The sequence below is a fragment of the Cucurbitaria berberidis genome (assembly GCF_010015615.1).
Source record: "Cucurbitaria berberidis CBS 394.84 unplaced genomic scaffold K460scaffold_6, whole genome shotgun sequence".
NCBI classification, from domain to species: domain Eukaryota; kingdom Fungi; phylum Ascomycota; class Dothideomycetes; order Pleosporales; family Cucurbitariaceae; genus Cucurbitaria; species Cucurbitaria berberidis.
Window position 1 is genome coordinate 1,298,995 of NW_024468940.1, and position 16,140 is coordinate 1,315,134.

At 49.7% G+C, this 16,140-nt stretch overlaps 10 protein-coding genes across 10 annotated transcripts; 3 read left to right on the forward strand and 7 right to left on the reverse strand.

Moving 5' to 3' along the window:
- Window positions 1-155: 155 nt before the first annotated feature.
- Window positions 156-735, reverse strand: K460DRAFT_371079 (uncharacterized protein; the record flags this gene model as incomplete). The annotated part of the gene is made up of 1 exon (XM_040934276.1): window positions 156-735. A coding segment is annotated over exon 1 (328 nt), but the record flags the coding sequence as incomplete, so codon positions are not given.
- Window positions 736-1,070: 335 nt separating this feature from the next.
- Window positions 1,071-3,348, reverse strand: K460DRAFT_247637 (uncharacterized protein; the record flags this gene model as incomplete). The annotated part of the gene is made up of 3 exons (XM_040927357.1): window positions 1,071-1,949; window positions 2,031-2,906; window positions 3,010-3,348. Coding segments are annotated over 3 exons (2,094 nt in total), but the record flags the coding sequence as incomplete, so codon positions are not given.
- A 410-nt stretch (window positions 3,349-3,758) lies between these two features.
- Window positions 3,759-4,548, reverse strand: K460DRAFT_398942 (uncharacterized protein; the record flags this gene model as incomplete). Its single annotated transcript, XM_040936217.1, has 3 exons — window positions 3,759-3,853; window positions 3,919-4,200; window positions 4,302-4,548. The coding sequence occupies 3 exons, from the start codon at window positions 4,546-4,548 to the stop codon at window positions 3,795-3,797; spliced, it is 588 nt and encodes a 195-aa protein (XP_040783642.1). The 3' UTR covers window positions 3,759-3,794.
- Window position 4,549: 1 nt separating this feature from the next.
- K460DRAFT_420903 (glycine cleavage system T protein) lies at window positions 4,550-6,189 on the reverse strand. Its single transcript, XM_040938106.1, has 2 exons — window positions 5,809-6,189; window positions 4,550-5,751 (listed from the first exon to the last, which is right to left on the reverse strand). Exons 1-2 carry the CDS (start codon window positions 6,162-6,164, stop codon window positions 4,731-4,733), a joined length of 1,377 nt encoding a protein of 458 aa, XP_040783643.1. The 5' UTR covers window positions 6,165-6,189; the 3' UTR covers window positions 4,550-4,730.
- Window positions 6,190-6,267: 78 nt separating this feature from the next.
- Window positions 6,268-7,877, forward strand: K460DRAFT_371081 (vacuolar ATP synthase subunit C). Its single transcript, XM_040934277.1, has 4 exons — window positions 6,268-6,671; window positions 6,731-6,825; window positions 6,876-7,460; window positions 7,552-7,877. Exons 1-4 carry the CDS (start codon window positions 6,371-6,373, stop codon window positions 7,750-7,752), a joined length of 1,182 nt encoding a protein of 393 aa, XP_040783644.1. The 5' UTR covers window positions 6,268-6,370; the 3' UTR covers window positions 7,753-7,877.
- A 382-nt stretch (window positions 7,878-8,259) lies between these two features.
- Window positions 8,260-9,346, reverse strand: K460DRAFT_380812 (NAD(P)-binding protein; the record flags this gene model as incomplete). The annotated part of the gene is made up of 2 exons (XM_040935294.1): window positions 8,260-9,155; window positions 9,208-9,346. The coding sequence occupies 2 exons, from the start codon at window positions 9,344-9,346 to the stop codon at window positions 8,260-8,262; spliced, it is 1,035 nt and encodes a 344-aa protein (XP_040783645.1).
- Window positions 9,347-9,852: 506 nt separating this feature from the next.
- K460DRAFT_380813 (uncharacterized protein) lies at window positions 9,853-12,093 on the forward strand (the record flags this gene model as incomplete). Its single annotated transcript, XM_040935295.1, has 3 exons — window positions 9,853-9,912; window positions 9,969-10,813; window positions 11,589-12,093. 3 exons carry the CDS (start codon window positions 9,853-9,855, stop codon window positions 12,091-12,093), a joined length of 1,410 nt encoding a protein of 469 aa, XP_040783646.1.
- A 309-nt stretch (window positions 12,094-12,402) lies between these two features.
- Window positions 12,403-12,705, forward strand: K460DRAFT_295251 (uncharacterized protein; the record flags this gene model as incomplete). Its single annotated transcript, XM_040929546.1, has 1 exon — window positions 12,403-12,705. A coding segment is annotated over one exon (303 nt), but the record flags the coding sequence as incomplete, so codon positions are not given.
- A 469-nt stretch (window positions 12,706-13,174) lies between these two features.
- Window positions 13,175-14,413, reverse strand: K460DRAFT_410477 (SET domain-containing protein; the record flags this gene model as incomplete). Its single annotated transcript, XM_040937381.1, has 3 exons — window positions 13,175-13,574; window positions 13,627-14,332; window positions 14,383-14,413. 3 exons carry the CDS (start codon window positions 14,411-14,413, stop codon window positions 13,175-13,177), a joined length of 1,137 nt encoding a protein of 378 aa, XP_040783648.1.
- On the reverse strand, window positions 14,316-15,780 carry K460DRAFT_347716 (uncharacterized protein). Its single transcript, XM_040931359.1, has 3 exons — window positions 15,555-15,780; window positions 14,383-15,505; window positions 14,316-14,332 (listed from the first exon to the last, which is right to left on the reverse strand). Exons 1-2 carry the CDS (start codon window positions 15,737-15,739, stop codon window positions 14,599-14,601), a joined length of 1,092 nt encoding a protein of 363 aa, XP_040783649.1. The 5' UTR covers window positions 15,740-15,780; the 3' UTR covers window positions 14,316-14,332; window positions 14,383-14,598.
- Between the last annotated feature and the right edge of the window lie 360 nt (window positions 15,781-16,140).

Here is a 16,140-nt window from a genome sequence, read left to right on the forward strand (position 1 = left end):
CATTGTCAACGATGAAATGAATATCCACTTGCACACTTTGCCGCTCATTATAATTGCCCACGTGTATGAGAACAACGCCAACGGGTTTGCAAGGCATAGGTAATATCTCCCTTCTCGGATCGTTGCCTAAAAACGCCTCATATCATTCCCACCTAGTGCCATCCTATATCGTGCAAATGTATGCAAGCTTCTTTTCTGTGTGCCACCAGATCCCGCATGCACTACGCCGGGTGTCTTCAAGTCACTTCGCAACTCTGAATGAGACGCTCAAAGTGCCTTGAAGCTATACCGGGGAGGCAAGCAAGACCTTCTGGCAACTGTAGTGTCATAGGAAAATCCTTGAGTGCTTCATTCAGAATTCCCATGATGTCTTCATCACCCTTCTCCTTCGCCAGCGACATCAGTTCATCTCCCTCGCCATCTTTTAGTTGAACTTTTTCAGTATTGAGCAAAATTTTGAGTGCTAGCCCGTTTCCCCGTCTCACTGCCTCCCATATTGCCGAACGTCCGAAAAGTCCTGCATTCACATCGATCTTGCCAGTATCGAGTAGAAGTCTGAGCATAGCCATATTACCATCCCAAATAGCACAAGCGAGTAATCCCCTCCCCGATTCACAGATATGGTTGAGCCTGGCATCTTCTTCGCCCCTCTTTAGCCTATTATATAATACGCGGTCATCTTCTATGAACATCAAACTACATAATCGGATTTCCGAGGCTACAAATTGATTGTCGACGATCATCGGGCCATTACGTATTAGTTTGGTGAATAAAGGCACAACTTCGTCGTAGCCTTTGCATACCGCATATTCAAATGGACTATAAAACAGTCCTAATGGGTTATAAACTAGTTGTGGCTTCAGATGTGCAAAAAACATGTAGTTTGCCCACCTCAGATCCATTGTAGCGAGCAAAAGCTTCATCAATGGTATGTTGTTACGTGCAATTGTTGCGAAAATTGGCTCGCTGGTAATGTCCATGCTGTTTCTTTCGAGTAAAGCAGGTAACAGGTTGGCCACATCTGGTGTAAAATCGTGGATCTCTGCGATATGCGTCAGGCACAATTGCAGCGCATACTCGTGGAAATTGAATTCCTGGACCCTAGGGCTTTGGTCATTGCGAAGCTCCTTTGCGAGTGTTTTACCAACATCAAAATCGGGCCGTTTCCTGAGTTTCAAAAGCTTTAGGGCGAGACTTTGTGCACTCATGGGGGACGCCGTGGTTGATTGGATTATCGTAGCTGGCGCCGATCCAACCTTGACTTCTGGAATTCGAGTGGTAGACAACTCGGTTCCGAAGACCCCGTAGCTCAAATAGGTAACGATGATATCTGCCATCGTCTTATGGCATCCTTCCATGGTGATATTGAGGCCCTGAGAGTCTTTGTAGCGATTCAGCAGAAATTGCTCGACACTGGGATGTATGGACCGCACTGTTCGCTCTTCTTCGTCGACGACTAGAAGACATCCGCAGCTGGCCATGGTCGCATAGATATCATTGATAAGCTTAGCTGAAGTCCACACTGTATCACCAGGGCTAACACTCAAAGCTTCCCGTAATTCTCCAACAGTAAGAGGTCGTTGTGCTGCGGTGACGATTTCCAGAATTCGTTTTTGGTACGGTTTCTTAGACTCTGGCGACTTTTGTAAAATTCGACCATAGATCTCAGATAGATCTTCGGGAAGATCCTCCAGGGCATTCGTAATTTCTTCGTCCGTTTGCATAGTACAAAGTGACTTGATCTGCAGAGCTACCCAAAGGAACATTCCTTTAGATCCTCTGGACAAGGCGTTATGAATGTCTAGTATTAGCAAAGGGTGTCCTATAATGAGCGATCGATTTTCCAAGCAAAGCGTTAACTGCGCTTCAATAAACGCCTCAATATCTGGGGTGTTGTCAAGTAATGGAGCGATTTTTGCAGCAGGAAATGCTTCAGAGATCGACGCCAGCTCAGCATCCGGCTCTTGGCGACACGAAATGCAGATATGGACCCTAAATATTGACTGCAACTCTTGAAGCTGAGTGGCCACGGTTTGTTGCTCCGCGCGATTGCAGATATCCAAGCCGTCGAGTATAACGTACGTTTTATGTTTACTAGGAAGAACTTGCCGCAACAGGCTGATCAGGTCGTCGTAGTCCAGATAGGTGTTGTCAAACTCCATGTCATCGAATGCGTTGAAAAAAGGACGAATCATTTGACGAACCAGCGCACCAATTATTGTTCGCGCCTCGAGGCTCTTGGCAAGGTCATGTCTGCAAAAGAAGTATGCCACGGTGGCGACCTCGGATTCACATTGGATAAAAAGATCATCAACAATATTGGCCAGCATGACAGTCTTTCCAGATCCGAGTTTGCCGCTGAACACGAGAGTGTTGTATTTAGATTCAACTTTCCACTCGATGTACTCGGCGGCTTTCGAGTATAATGTTGTATTTCCGGTCTTTCGCATCTGTCTCCACGTAGTCTCGTAGTCGTATTCGGAGCACAGATTGAGAATTCTTTGAAAAGCTTTGATCTTTTGCTGCTGAGAAGTTGTCTTCGATGCTTTAGTCATCAGAGCTCTGAAGCGTGAATTCTTGTGTGCTTCTTCTTCGGTCGTATGAGCGACTAGAGAGCTAATTTCTCCGCTAATCAAATTGGACCAGGATGCGAGCTTTGATTGGAATTCCTTCATATCGGTGTCGTTCAAGGACGAGGCGATCTTCCAAAGGGGTGACTTCCGCGAGTGCGACTGAAAACTGTGGCAGATTTGAACAACTACGATGAAGTAATCGATGAGATATGATTGCAATGGTTTAGATCGAGGATAGAGTATAGCCAGTTCATAGTGCTGTGGAATCGATCGACTAGCTTCCATGAGGAGGAGAGATAGGCTCTCAAGGTATGAGAAATAGTTAACGGTCGTCTTATTGGCACCACGTTAGTTGCTGGTGTGTAAATGACGATGCCTCATAGGCGCGTGAAACAATTGAAGCCTCAATCCATTCCTAACAGAGAAGGGTACATACCAGTAATGCCATGCGTACTAGTGACCAGACTCCACAAGCGACGATGTTCTGAGAGCCACCGACAATAACGTCCCCGAGCGCTGCAAATTGCTGTACTCCATGCAAGAACTTTGTAAAACGTGGTCCGAAGCAGCGTCCTCCAGTCTGTTGCGATCGGTTCATCTGTGCGGTGAGTCGCATAACATCGTTGGTATCCGGAGGTGAGTGGAGTGATCGAGATCTTTGGTCTCGGAAGACTGCTTTTTGTTCACTTGAGAGGCTGGCTTCGAATTGCGAAACTGCTTGCGCGAGACGAATTTCTGGCTTCAGCCTTGCTACGGTCGAAACCACATCGGACATGTTGATGTTCGCGTGATAAGGTTACTACACCAGCTGTGGCCTCACCAGTTTCTGGCTGGATTTCGGTCAGACGAAGAGATCCAAGACTTGTCGATGTTCACTGCCGTCTCAAGAAAAGAAGCGGGGTATTTGAGGGTCGGCAGGTTGCCTATGTGAGGCTGATTGCGGCTGAGCCATTGAGGCGGCCAATGATGACTGCCCACACACGGTAGGATGTTCACCTTTTCAGCGTTCGTATCTAAAGCGCCTAATTTCTTGCCCATTCTGGGAATAGTACACCACTGTCAGATCGCGCAATTAGGTAGGGGAGGAGTTGTCTACTTTGACTTGGAAGAGCGTGGGGGTATTCGCACAAGTCTCGGAGTTGAAAGATGTTTATAGCCTGGATACAGAGTCTGCTTACCTACAGTCTCTAACCTATCCGCGTTACCTCTTTCTTCCGCCTACTACCCTCCTCCGACCGTCACATCACTCTTCTTGTCTGGAACCTGATCACCGGACTTATCTATGCCCCTTGTTAGTTTACCGCATCCGGGATGTCTTCACGGGCTAAACAGCCCAGTTACGTACCGACGTCGAAATAGAATTTCCTCATGTCCCTTTGTGTAACTCGTAACAGTTCCTCATACGCATCCCTCAGGCTTCTACGTGGCTCACTCCTCACCATAACCGCCCACGGCTTATCATCCTCAGTGTGCATGATGAGTAAGGCAACGATTTTATCTGCGCCGTCGATTTGGAGCTTTGGTTCGGAGGACACGTCGGGGTTGACATCGGTCAAGTATGTCACGATCTGCAAGGTGTTTGGCGTTTCGGGTGTACTTTTGGGTACGTAGCAGCAGCGAGCCTGGCCTATAATGGGGATTGTTAGTGAGGCGAAGAACTCCGGTGATGACAGTAAGATGGATGGGAGTTGGCGAGGGTATAGCGGAGCTCGGTGGGATGTGGCTTACGAATGATGATTGTTTCAAGGTGCTTCAGGGCATCGTAATTTTCCGCCCGGTCACGACTCAACTCGTGTGAGACATGCTCTTGGGTCTCCAACGGTACCTGCTTTTGCACCGGCTTATCGTGTCCATTTTGTTGTCCTGTCTGCGCTGTCGGGTCGATTTGGCCGACACCCTGCGGCTGCTGCATGCGCCAATGAAAGGCCATATAGGGCTTCGGTTGGGGTTGCGATCTCCGAGGATTGGAAGCCATGGTGCTGAGCGAGCTGAAAGTGTCTACAGAGCGTGAAGTAATAAAGTGCCACACGACTGCACACTTCTTTGTAACTAGTGGAGGCTTTGGAGATAGAAGCGAGAGAAATTTAATGATGTGTTAGATGTAGAGGGTGAAGAAAATTTCGACAAAAACGTGATTCGAATTGAAAATGCTAAAGACTATGCTTTTGCGTTTGCAGGTTGCTTGAAGTACTTGCTAGGGATGAAAGGCATCTTGGTCACCACCGCCTTCCTCTTCTTGCCGCGGACCACGACATCGACTTCCGTACCTGCCTTGTGCATGCCATCTTTGATGTAGCCCATGGCAATGTTCTTCTTGAGCGAGGGCGAAGGGCAGCCAGAGGTGACGTTGCCGATTTTCTCGCCCGCTTCGTTGACAATCTCGGCGCCTTCTCTTGCGGGCGAGCCTTCTACGATGAGACCAATGCGGCGTCGCGACACACCGCCACCTTCCGACTTCTTCTTCAGCTGCTGCAGGATCACCGAGTCGCCGTGGAAGCCACCCTTTGCACGGCGATCCTTGCCGATGATCCAGGAGAGCGCAGCCTCGACGGGTGTGGTTGTCTCGTCCAGGTCGTGACCATACAAGCACATGCCTGCTTCCAGGCGAAGGGTATCGCGTGCTCCTAAGCCAGCAAAACGCAGCTCGTCCTTGGCGAAGTCGAGCAGAAATTCAGTGATGGCCTCGGTAGCATACGAGGGAATGCTAATCTCGAAGCCGTCTTCCCCGGTATAGCCACCGCGGCTAACGAGTACTTCGGCATCGGTGCCCTTGATCGTCGCTGCGGTGCACTGACCAAAGTATAGTGTTTTGAGGTCCGTGACTGACTTGTCGTCCAGAACTCGAGCGAGAATCTCCGCAGACAGAGGTCCTTGCAGAGCGATGAGACCTTGGCCGTCCAGAATCTTCCATTCCACAGGCTGGTCAGAGTGCTTGCTCTCCCATACCTCCAGTTGTTCCTTGAAGTAGGCCGTATCCTTTTCTCTGCACCCGGCATTGGTGACAACGTAGAACTTATCAGCGAGACGGGTAATGACTGTATCGTCGACGATGCCTCCTGTCTCGGGATAAAGGAGAGTCGAGAGGGTAGATTGGCACTCGGGGAGCGAGGAAAGCGAGGACGGAGTGATGCTCTCAAGAAAGGCCTCGGCGCCAGGGCCTGAGAAGTGATGCTGGACCCTACATGGCTTTTGTCAGACGTCTTCATAGCTATGTTTCTGGATCATTGTTTCTCACATATGGCCTACGTCGAACAGGCTCGCCTTCTCTCGTGTCCAATTGTGTGAGTCGACGATGCTCAGGTCGCTGTACTGCACCGGCATTAAGTAGCCGCCAAAAGGCACGAATTTGGCGCCATGCTTGCTGTGAAGCTCATACAGCCCAGTCTTGCCCAATTGCTCTTTTGGAACCTCGGATGAAGCATACCGAACGGATCGCTGCGATGGCCGCGCGAGCTTGCGGGGTCGCGAAGTGTAACTTGCGAGTGTTCTCGTCGAATACTGTACTTTTTGCGCACATTCTGCTCGCAAAAGACGCGGCCCAAAGCCATTGACGGCCGGCCGCAGCACTGCGACAGCTTTTCTGGAGGCCATGGTGGGAGTGCGAGGAGCGAGGGTTGCTCGCCGGGTACTGACGGTAGCTCTATATAAGGCCCATGACGGCAGCGGTACGCCTGCTTGGGCCTAGCTGCGCCCTCAGCTTTGGAGCTCGACAACCCACCTGGATCCCATCGACCAAAACGGCCATATATCCCATACCGCCTATATCGCGCCTGGCCGCCCAAAAAACTACAGCAAATATGTCCAAGGGCACCAAGTACCTGCTGGTGTCGCTGCCGACTTCGATATCGCCGTCAAACCACGCCGATGAAGCTCTTACAGCCCTGCGCAGCACCATAACGAATGACGTGGGGAGCACTTCCCCGTTCGCGATACCCAACTTCAAAATTGGAACGCTGGATGCGCTGGTGCAGCAGGCAGATGACCTGACCAAGCTGAACAATGCGTGTGAGAGTGTCGTGAGCAAAGTGGGGGACAGCTTGAGGCAGATATTGGACGGTGATGAAGGCAAGGTGCAGCAGCAGAAGACTATAAACGACAGTACGTCTGAATTCGTAGGAGAAACCATGTTGGGCCCAGGAAGCTCACATAGTTGTCAGAGCCCGTCGACCAATACCTACGGACATTCCAGTGGAACAAGGTCAAATATCGGGCGGATAAACCCATCGCAGACCTGATAGACTCACTACAGAAGGTGTGCAATACCCTCACGTAGCTTCGAAAACGTACTAACCCTTTGCATAGGAAATACAGGGTATCGACAACGACGTCAAGTCAAAGTTCAGCCAGTATAACCAGACCAAAGGCGCTCTCGCAGCCGCAGAGCGCAAACGCACAGGAAACCTCGCCACCAAATCCCTTGTCAACGTCGTAAACCCCTCCGCCCTCATCCGCGACTCAGAATACCTTGACACCCACCTCATCGCCGTCCCTAACATGGTTGTTAAAGACTTCTACAAATCCTACGAAGAGCTATGCCCCATGGTTGTGCCCCGCTCCGCGAACGAGCTTGCTAAGGATGATGAGTTTACGCTGCTTGGCGTGACAACATTTAAGAAGCACTCGAACGAGTTTGTGCACAAATGTAGAGAGAAGAGGTGGACACCGAGAGAGTACAAGTACAAGGAGGGCGGGAAAGAGGAGGAGGCAAAGGAGGCGGATCAGTTGGCTAAGGATGAGAAGAAGCTATGGGGTGAGGCGCTAAGATTGGGCCGCACGGGTTACAGCGAGAGTGCCATGATATGGATCCACGTCCTGGCGCTGAGGGTGTTCGTGGAGACCGTGCTGCGCTATGGACTGCCGCTGGACTTTGTGTGCGGAATAGTGCAGGTATGTCGATATACCCTAGGTCTCGCGTTGGCGAGTGAAAAGCCGTCTTCAAATGTTCTAATGGGCAAAACTAATTGCTAACTACTCACAGACCGACGCAAAAGCAGCAAAGAAGGCAAAGACAAATCTCGACTCCGCATACTCCTACCTCGCCGGTAACGCCTTTGGCCGAGACAGCAAGGGTCGCATCAAGAAAGACGACACCGCCATGTCAAACGATCTGCAACAAGCCGGTCACTTGGGCGACCAAGAGTACTCTGCGTACGTTTACTACGAGTTTGAAATCGTATAGCGGATACGTATGAGCGGATAGAGGAAGGTGTCACGGTCCAGGAAGGAACAACATACGGGCCGCCTTTGTAGAATAGCCGCCGCAAGGTCAATGATATGCACGAGTGAGATCACACATATACATACACATCTTTTGAAGTGCATTTGCAATATGTCGAAGTGAACTTGCTCAATCGGGAAGTAGGGAACGCTATCGATTGCAACAATTCGAGATTGGAGCGGGGAGGACTTTAGCGCTTCCTCGGAAAATATCTTGCATGAAGTATCGCCTGCAGAACTTCGGTATATCATGAATGGCACCCTTTATTATAGTTCGCTGGTGGACTCAAGTATACCATCAGTACCAAATGGTTACACTAATTGCGTTCAGTCGTGGGGTTCACAAACCTCTTCATAAGGCCTTCTGCACGAAATGTCGGCGCAATCGGTATTGTTTATTTAAAGAACCTGTAAGCCCTATTACTCATGTAGATGAGTACCACAGATACCGACTACCAAAAGTCATATCCTACTCCTCCTTAAACCCAACATACTCATTGCTCATCTTCCAAAGCTTAGCCTCATTCTCAGGGTCATACGCCCACTTCTCGTAGCCCCTGTCCATGACCTGATAGCCCTCAGTGACAGGAGAACTGACCTGGCAATCCTCGAGATATCTCCCCCCTTTCCCTTCCCAAGCTTTACCAATCGCAGCCCAAACAGTGGTCGCAGCGCCCTGTTCAACGGATTTCATGATCTTGCTTATAGCGGGAGTTTGTTTCCATAGCGCCAATTGCTCTGGAGGAATATAGTCCATGAGTCCCGTCCAAATACCACCGGGATGCAGAGAGAGTGCATGCAGACCTTGAGAGCCGTATTTTCGATCGACTTCGTTGGCGAACCAGATGTTTGCTGTTTTGGAGTGGGCGTAGGCGCGATTCGCGTCATATTCGCTTGTGATGTTTTCCATCTTCGGGGGAAAGTAGCGATGACCCGATGAAGACAAACTTACGACTCGGGAGTTGAAGTCGGGGGTGGAGGACGAGAGTAAGGCGGGCTTGAGAAGCTGGAAAAGGAGGAAGTGTGACAAGTGGTTTGTACCAAATTGCATTTCGAAGCCGTCTTCGGTTTTGCCTTCGGGTGTTGCCATTACTCCGGCGTTGTTGATGAGGATGTTCAGCTTGCCGCCGCCGGCTTTGAGGAACTCTGCGGCAAATTGACGGACCGACGCGAGAGAATTGAGGTCCAGATGGAGAAGGTCGACTTTCCCTGGTTCGAGAATGTCGGCGAGTGCCTTCTGGCCCTTGGAAAGACTACGTGCAGTGCAGAAAATGTGTGCGCCTGTGGTCTTCAGGGCACGAGCGGTCTCAATACCAATACCAGAGGAGCATCCAGTGATGAGGATAACCTTGCTGTCAAGTTTACCTGACTTGGATCAGTACAATTGCTGGCGTGAGCCGTTAGCATATAGGCATACCTTCGAGATCGTTGTCCTCGACAATTTGAAGCGCAGTGGGGCGGGCATCGCCTGCCCCGTTGGTCTGCTCATGGATGGCAGCATATCGAGTGAACTCAGGAGTGCTGTATTCGGCGATATCGAAACCTGGGAATGGCATATTGAAAGAATGAAAGTGTGGGCTTTGGATCAGTGGGAATAGTGGTAAGTGGTGTATAATAGTGATCAGATAGTGTTGTAGTGGACGTCTTCTGATTTTCTACAACAGCGCATATCCCACCTTATATACACACTTCTTTACATGATCAGTTGCTATACTTTTGTACGATAGGTTCTTTGCATACCACCGATCCGCCCCAAACTCCGAGGCTCGATGGGTGAAGGTGCAAAGAATGGAGACATCGTTCAGGTCTGATTGTACGGACGAGTGACGGAATCGTCATAACAGTGAAGCCATACCCCTCACACTACAAAAAATAGACGGACGAACGGTGCTCATGACTGGCGTTAAGATATCGCCCCGCTTATTCATGATGGTGTTGAGACGGCGTTGCGCTTTTAAGTCCGCCGGCCTTGGCACGCTAAAGGGCAATTGTGCAGAAAAGTTGTCCACCACCAGATCGACCTTGCGCAAGCTGCGATTTGAAAACTTCCCCGACCACAACTATGCCCTCAACACACAAGAAGGAAAAGCCGTGGGATACGGACGACATCGACAAGTGGAAGGTCAGCTTCTAACACTCACACGCATGCAAAAAGCGTATTCCTAACTATTTGCGCAGATCGAGCCCTTCAAACCAGAAGACAACACCGCCGGCGCCTTCACAGACGAGAGTAGGTTCAGCACGCTGTTCCCGAAATATCGCGAACAGTACCTCAAGGGCTCATGGAAATTCATCACGTCGGCGCTGGCAAAACTGGGTGTCGGCTGCGAGCTCAACTTGGTCGAGGGTTCCATGACGGTATGGACGACACAGAAGACATATGATCCGGCTGCGATATTGAACGCGCGAGATCTGATCAAGTTACTCGCGAGAAGCGTACCGTCTCCGCAAGCGGTCAAGATCCTAGAGGACGATGTCGCAATGGACATCATCAAGATCAGGAATCTAGTGGGGAACAAGGAGCGGTTTGTGAAGAGGCGACAACGTATTCTGGGCCCAAATGGATCAACACTAAAGGCACTGGAGCTTCTCACAGAGACGTATCTACTGGTGCAGGGAAACACTGTCTCGGCAATGGGACCGTTCAAGGGTCTGAAGACTGTACGGCGAATTATAGAGGACACCATGCACAACGTGCATCCGATCTACGCGATTAAAGAATTGATGATCAAGAAAGAGCTCGCGAAAGACCCAGAACTGGTCAACGAGAGCTGGGACCGCTTCCTCCCCAACTTCAAGAAACGATCGCTTAGCAAGCGAAGAGTACCATTTAAGGTTACCGATAAATCTAAGAAACCTTTCACACCGTTCCCTCCTGCCCAGGAGAAGAGCAAGGTCGACCTGCAGATCGAGAGTGGAGAGTTCTTCTTGGGCAAGCATGCGAAGGAGAGGAAAGTGCGAGAGGAAAGGGAAGAAAAGATGAAGGATAAGATGGATGCAAAGAGAAAGGAGAGATTAGAGGCGTATGTGGCACCGGAAGAGAACGGCGAGAAGAAGAAAAAGAAGCGGAAACGGGAAGAGGGAGAGGAGAAGGAGAAGAAAAAGAAGAAGCGGAGTTCTGGTGTGGAGGTCGATGGAGATGCGGAATGAGAGATTATATGAGCGATATCAAGCATCAGCTCAGCACACAAGTAACATTTGCCACCATGAGATGCCGACCCCGGCGTATCCCTGAAGCTCATTATTCACGCTGCAGAGCCTGATGCAGGTAGGATGCTCCCTGAGCTGCGGTTCCAAGTGTATAGGAGGATCTAGCATTTACAGGTGTTCACTTTAGCTTCTGAAAGTTCAAATACCCCATTAATAGCACCACTTTAACTCCCGCTTCGACCACCCAGTGGTAGTTGACTAAGCCCAAGACTTGGCGCCCTAAATTTAGCGTCCAAGCATTTCACGTCTCATGTTTGTCGTAAAACCTCAAGTGTCCTTTACCTCCAAATCATTCCTATCTTTCCCATGCGTTTCGTGTCATTTATTTCTTGTCATGTCAGCCTTTCTTGCTTTTGTCGTGCAACTTTCATTAGTCAATGCTGCCTTAACGCATGCTGTTTTAGAGCGCCAATGCTGGTATGAATACCCACTCAGCACGGCCAACTTGTATTCTTCTTCTTCAGATCGGTTACGAGAATATGTCTCAGTTATTCAAAACTGGAATTCGAATGATATATCAAAAGCCATAAATGCGGAGGAATATGCACCGTGGTCATTCCCGCCTACTTGTACAAAACCCCTACGAAGCATAAACGACAAACTCTGTGTATACACTAGTGCATCATTCGGTAATGGCCGCGGCATATCGATCTTTACAACACCAACACTAGCCAAACGATTTGCTTCCCTTCCAGCTTTTCATGATCCTTCAGCCCTGGATACGCAAGGAATCAACACCTACTCCGGCATCTGGCAAACATCTTCAATCCCTGGGAAAGGCACCGGCATGTTGGCCTCAAAATCTTTGCAATTCAAAAACCGCGTTACGGCCTACACACCCGCGTTTCTCGCGTATTTGGAGACCGAATTGTCGACATTAGATCGAGAGACTTGGTGGCGGTCAGCAATTCAGCAATTACCGGAGAAGATCAAAGGGGATTTCTTTGAGTTGACATACGTGTATGGGGACTTGAGGGTTAGGGTGCAGGATATTGTCAAAGCGAATTCGTTTTCAGTGAATATCGACGGTGTAAATCATCTAGCTGTTTTCCCGGAGACGTCGAGATTGAATCATGCGTGTAATCCAAAGTAAGTCTTACATTCTTAAATCATGTAGAAGCTTAGAAAAAATCGGCTAACCACAAGATAGCGCACAATATGTTATTGATACTGAGCTCTTGACGCACTCCGTGCACGTCACGCGCCCTATCGCTCCAGGCGAGGAAATCTCGATCGCATGTAAGACGACGTGTCTTGGAAGTCGTTCTTCACCTAACCACAGTCAGACACATCGCCCCTGGAAGATAAAGCCGCCCGTCAACAACATCTTCAGCAAGGTTTCCACTTCACTTGCACTTGCCCACGCTGCACATCTCCCCACTCGGACAGCATAATCGAAACGATCAACTCCATACAAAACCAGCTCAAGGAATGGTCTCCTACTGCAGGTAATACACCCGCCATGGCGGAAAAACTAATGCAACTCCATCGCAACGAGGGGCTAGAGGGTTTCATGGACGTCGCTTATGGCTTTACTGCGCTGGCGTATAACACGGTAGGTGATAGTAAGAAAGCGGTGCAGTTTGCGAAGAAAGCCAAGGAAGCTGTTTTGATGAAAGACGGGAAATGGGCGCCGAACTTGGGGGTGTGGAATGAGTTGTTGGCAGACCCGAAGAAGCATTGGAGCTACAGGTGGAGCCTCTGAGGTTGCCTTATGTTGTCGTTCATACTGGGATCTTGTTTTGCCACTCGACTTATATCACCTACAATCCCAACGCCAGACCTTACACCTGTTAGAGAGTGCGATGTTGCAGGTATAGGAGGGGTGCTCGCGGTTATGGAAAGTTATGGGGATGGTCTCGCGCGTATGCTAAGGCTTTCCCAAGACATTCCCAACCTAAAACTACATAGATAGTCGGTATGGAAGATTTAGCGTTAGGTAGATAGTAATCTGAGGTCCGGTGTTTCTGTTCGCAATATTCTTGAAACTTTCTTCATTCTTCTTTGCGCTGGACTGTAGAATTCACCTACATCGGATAGCCTTGTGGAAACATTCCTTGCTCTATTCCTGTTTCTTCCAACCATACTACGATGTCCTCATATGGACTCTTTGCACTCTCCTCACCACCCATGCTTCTCCTCTTCCGTAGAAAATCCACATCCTCAGCCTTCCATTAGATAGCAACATGCTGAGGATCTTCATGTTCCCGCTTCTCTCGGTTCAGGTCCACAAGGGCCCACCACATGGCCTTTCTCGGATTATGCAGTCGCCAGTCATGCTCGGGCTCACGCATTTTCTGCTTTGTCTGCGGATTTAACTGCCATTTTGCATACTGATCCCACCTTTCGGCTAGTTCCCGGAGATCATCCGAGTTGCGCAATTCCTTGGCCGATTTGTACGCATCTTGTTCTGCAATGGCGGTCTTTAGCAGGATGAGGATACGTTGACCGTAGATGTAGTCCGGGTGGTCTGTGCCTATGCAGATCTTCTCATGTTGAAGCGCCGATTTGATATAGTATTCGGCGTGGTCCCATCTTCCAAGGCGCCAGCTGTACTTTGCTGCATTGAGAAATCTCACAAGGCATGTTAGTATATATCGTGTGAATTGACTGCAAGGACGCTTACGATAATGACCTCTCCCTTGTTGGGGTACCTTGTACCGTCTGTGAGCTAGCTGTGGTGGTACAGATTTCCACGCACTGTTTCCAGTCAGCAGAAGATTTTCTGTGCCCAATAAGGAGATATTGAAGCTTTGTTTGACGTTCTACGAGTATGCGTTCGGATATCCGAGCGTCGATCGAGTCCTGGCAGAGAGAACAGGAACAAGTGAAACCCCACAGCTTTAAAGTACGCTGTCGTTTCTCTTTCGTCCAGTTTGCGCCTTGAATATATGAGATCGTGAGCTCATCTTCTTTTCGGATATCTTTGATCGCCTGGAAGGTTCCCTGACCAATATTTGCGTTCCAAGCATGCTCAAGGTTCGGAACACAGGAGTGGTTGATGCGACTGCCTTGTGAGAAAATGCGTCGACCGCGCTCGTTCGTAGCGTATACAAAAAGAACATGCTTCATCTCAGGACTAAACTTAGGTGAAATCTCTCCGAGGTCTGCATTCGGAGCACGGCATAATGCGAGAAACGCTGCTCGTCCAAATTGGTCTAGTTTCATGTAAGCATCGACGATGTCGCAGGATTTGACTGCGCCACTAGGCACGGAAAGTAGTGGCGCTTCAGATAGGACGCGGCTGCCTCGAGCTATATCTCTTGAAGCGACCAACCCCTGTCCTTTGCCAGGTATCGAGGTCTGCCTAAATGGGTGCTGGAAATGCTCACCTAGCTTTCGTCAGTTAACGCTCAGTTTAGATAGGCTATATTCAACATACTTTTCAGCTTCACGATAAGACTTGGTGGCATGCTGATTGTAAATGTCGATGTCGATGTGGGTTAGTTCCGGGGTAGAGGGTACCTAACGATGGTTATATAGTAAGAGTAAACGCCCGTAATTTTTGCAAACAGCAAACTGGAATCAAGTGACGAGGTCGGCTGAGGTAGTCCTGTATTTGTTGCAAGCAATAACTGCCATTGCTCGATTTCAGATTTCAGACTGTCTCAATATCTTGCACACGAGCCATAATATTAGCCTTCCACTTTTTGTAATCCTCCAGCTGGCGCTCGCCAAGGTAATCAGTAGCATCCTGCATCATGGTACCCAGGCCGATACAGTCACTTCTACCAGATTTAAGTCCTTTGCTCTTGCCCAATGCAAACTGTGTGGTGCTATCCGTCATTTCAGTATCTTCCATCTCGTACGTATCCCCCTGAGGTGTGACGTTTATGAACCATTCCATTTGCAACCATCCCTCTTCTTGTGCCATGGGCATCATCTGCTCCGTTTCTGCAGACAGCTCTTCATATGTAGTATTTTGGCCGGCTGGGAGTCCTAGCAGCGTGTTCACCGCTGTTTCTCGCCAGTCATCGTACTGCTCAGGTGTGACATCCTGGTCCTTCATCCGCGTGAAGACATACAGAAATATCACAGTTATAAGGCTGAGTATTCGAACATCCGTGACACTTGGTAGAGATGCCTGTGATGCAGTCACCGCTCGTCGCGGTCGCTTGCTCGGAGTGTCGTGAGCAGCGGCAGACATGCGCGCCAGCAGAGGGAAGATGGATTCGACGCCTGCGTAGATGTGCGGCGCAGCACCTGGATAATCAAACGCCTTCAAGAGGGAACGTATTGTGGGCATGATCCACTCAGGAGCACCCTCTCTCTTCTCGTCACCCTGCTTTACACTTCGTGGTGTTTTTCTTCCACTCAGGGGAATCTTCGGCGTATTGAGGGCTGATGCAGGTGCCGAATTCGTTGGTTTACGAGGGGTTTCAGGTTCCCGAGCAGTCGTGGGGGCGGGTAGCGCGCTGCTGAGGTAGTTGTATAGCTTCTTGTAGATTCGGGGTGGGCATGGCGGGCGGGACGAAATTGCTGGCAGGTTGAGGCGGTTCTTCAGCCTGTCGAGATTAGCTCAACAACCTTCACGATCAGAAACAAGATACAAACCTCTCGCAAGCCATTTGAGCGCATGCATATGGCCGTGCTATTTCCTCGTCAGGCTTCAGCGAAGTAGCAACGTTTCGCGAGCGCGTCAGCAACGAGAGCGCTAATTCCACCAGCTCTGGTGGCAGAGGTCCATTGAGCGTTGGAATGAGCCCGGTCAGAGACTGTTCGATAGTTGCCCTACTCATCTCGATGTGCGATGACTGTGACGTCGCAAAGTTGCCCGCCCTGATGTTTTGGCGCGTCTGGCTGACTCGCCAGCCCGGCTTTCACGTCTTCACGTGCACACTAAGCCAAATTGGGTTCACACTCTGTCATCCACTCCACCTCAACGCAGTCCTCTCTCCCCTCATTCTAAATGGCCAACTACACGTCTTCCAAGGTTATATGAGCGTTAGAATGTGTATCGCGTTTGAAGTGCCGCTTACTTGATGTTAGGTACGCCGTTTCGGCTCCAAATTCTTATACCTGTTCTCATCCTTTTTGCCTAAACTCATCCCGGGGACCTCAGCTAACAATGATGAAGGCGAGACAAACGTTACTACTATTGTCCTGATCATTTCTCTTATGGCACTTGGTGTAGCTTCAA

What these genes read in the sequence shown, in the direction of transcription:
- K460DRAFT_420903 (XM_040938106.1), bottom strand. Translation starts at nt 6,164, where the DNA reads ATGGCCTCCAGAAAAGCTGTCGCAGTGCTGCGGCCGGCCGTCAATGGC. An exon ending in CTGTTCGACGTAGGCCATAT is followed by an intron (nt 5,752 to 5,808) that starts GTGAGAAACAAT and finishes AAAGCCATGTAG; the next exon opens with GGTCCAGCATCACTTCTCAG.
- K460DRAFT_371081 (XM_040934277.1), top strand. Translation starts at nt 6,371, where the DNA reads ATGTCCAAGGGCACCAAGTACCTGCTGGTGTCGCTGCCGACTTCGATA. An exon ending in TGATAGACTCACTACAGAAG is followed by an intron (nt 6,826 to 6,875) that starts GTGTGCAATACC and finishes CCCTTTGCATAG; the next exon opens with GAAATACAGGGTATCGACAA. An exon ending in TTGTGTGCGGAATAGTGCAG is followed by an intron (nt 7,461 to 7,551) that starts GTATGTCGATAT and finishes AACTACTCACAG; the next exon opens with ACCGACGCAAAAGCAGCAAA.
- K460DRAFT_347716 (XM_040931359.1), bottom strand. Translation starts at nt 15,739, where the DNA reads ATGAGTAGGGCAACTATCGAACAGTCTCTGACCGGGCTCATTCCAACG. An exon ending in GCTCAAATGGCTTGCGAGAG is followed by an intron (nt 15,506 to 15,554) that starts GTTTGTATCTTG and finishes TAATCTCGACAG; the next exon opens with GCTGAAGAACCGCCTCAACC.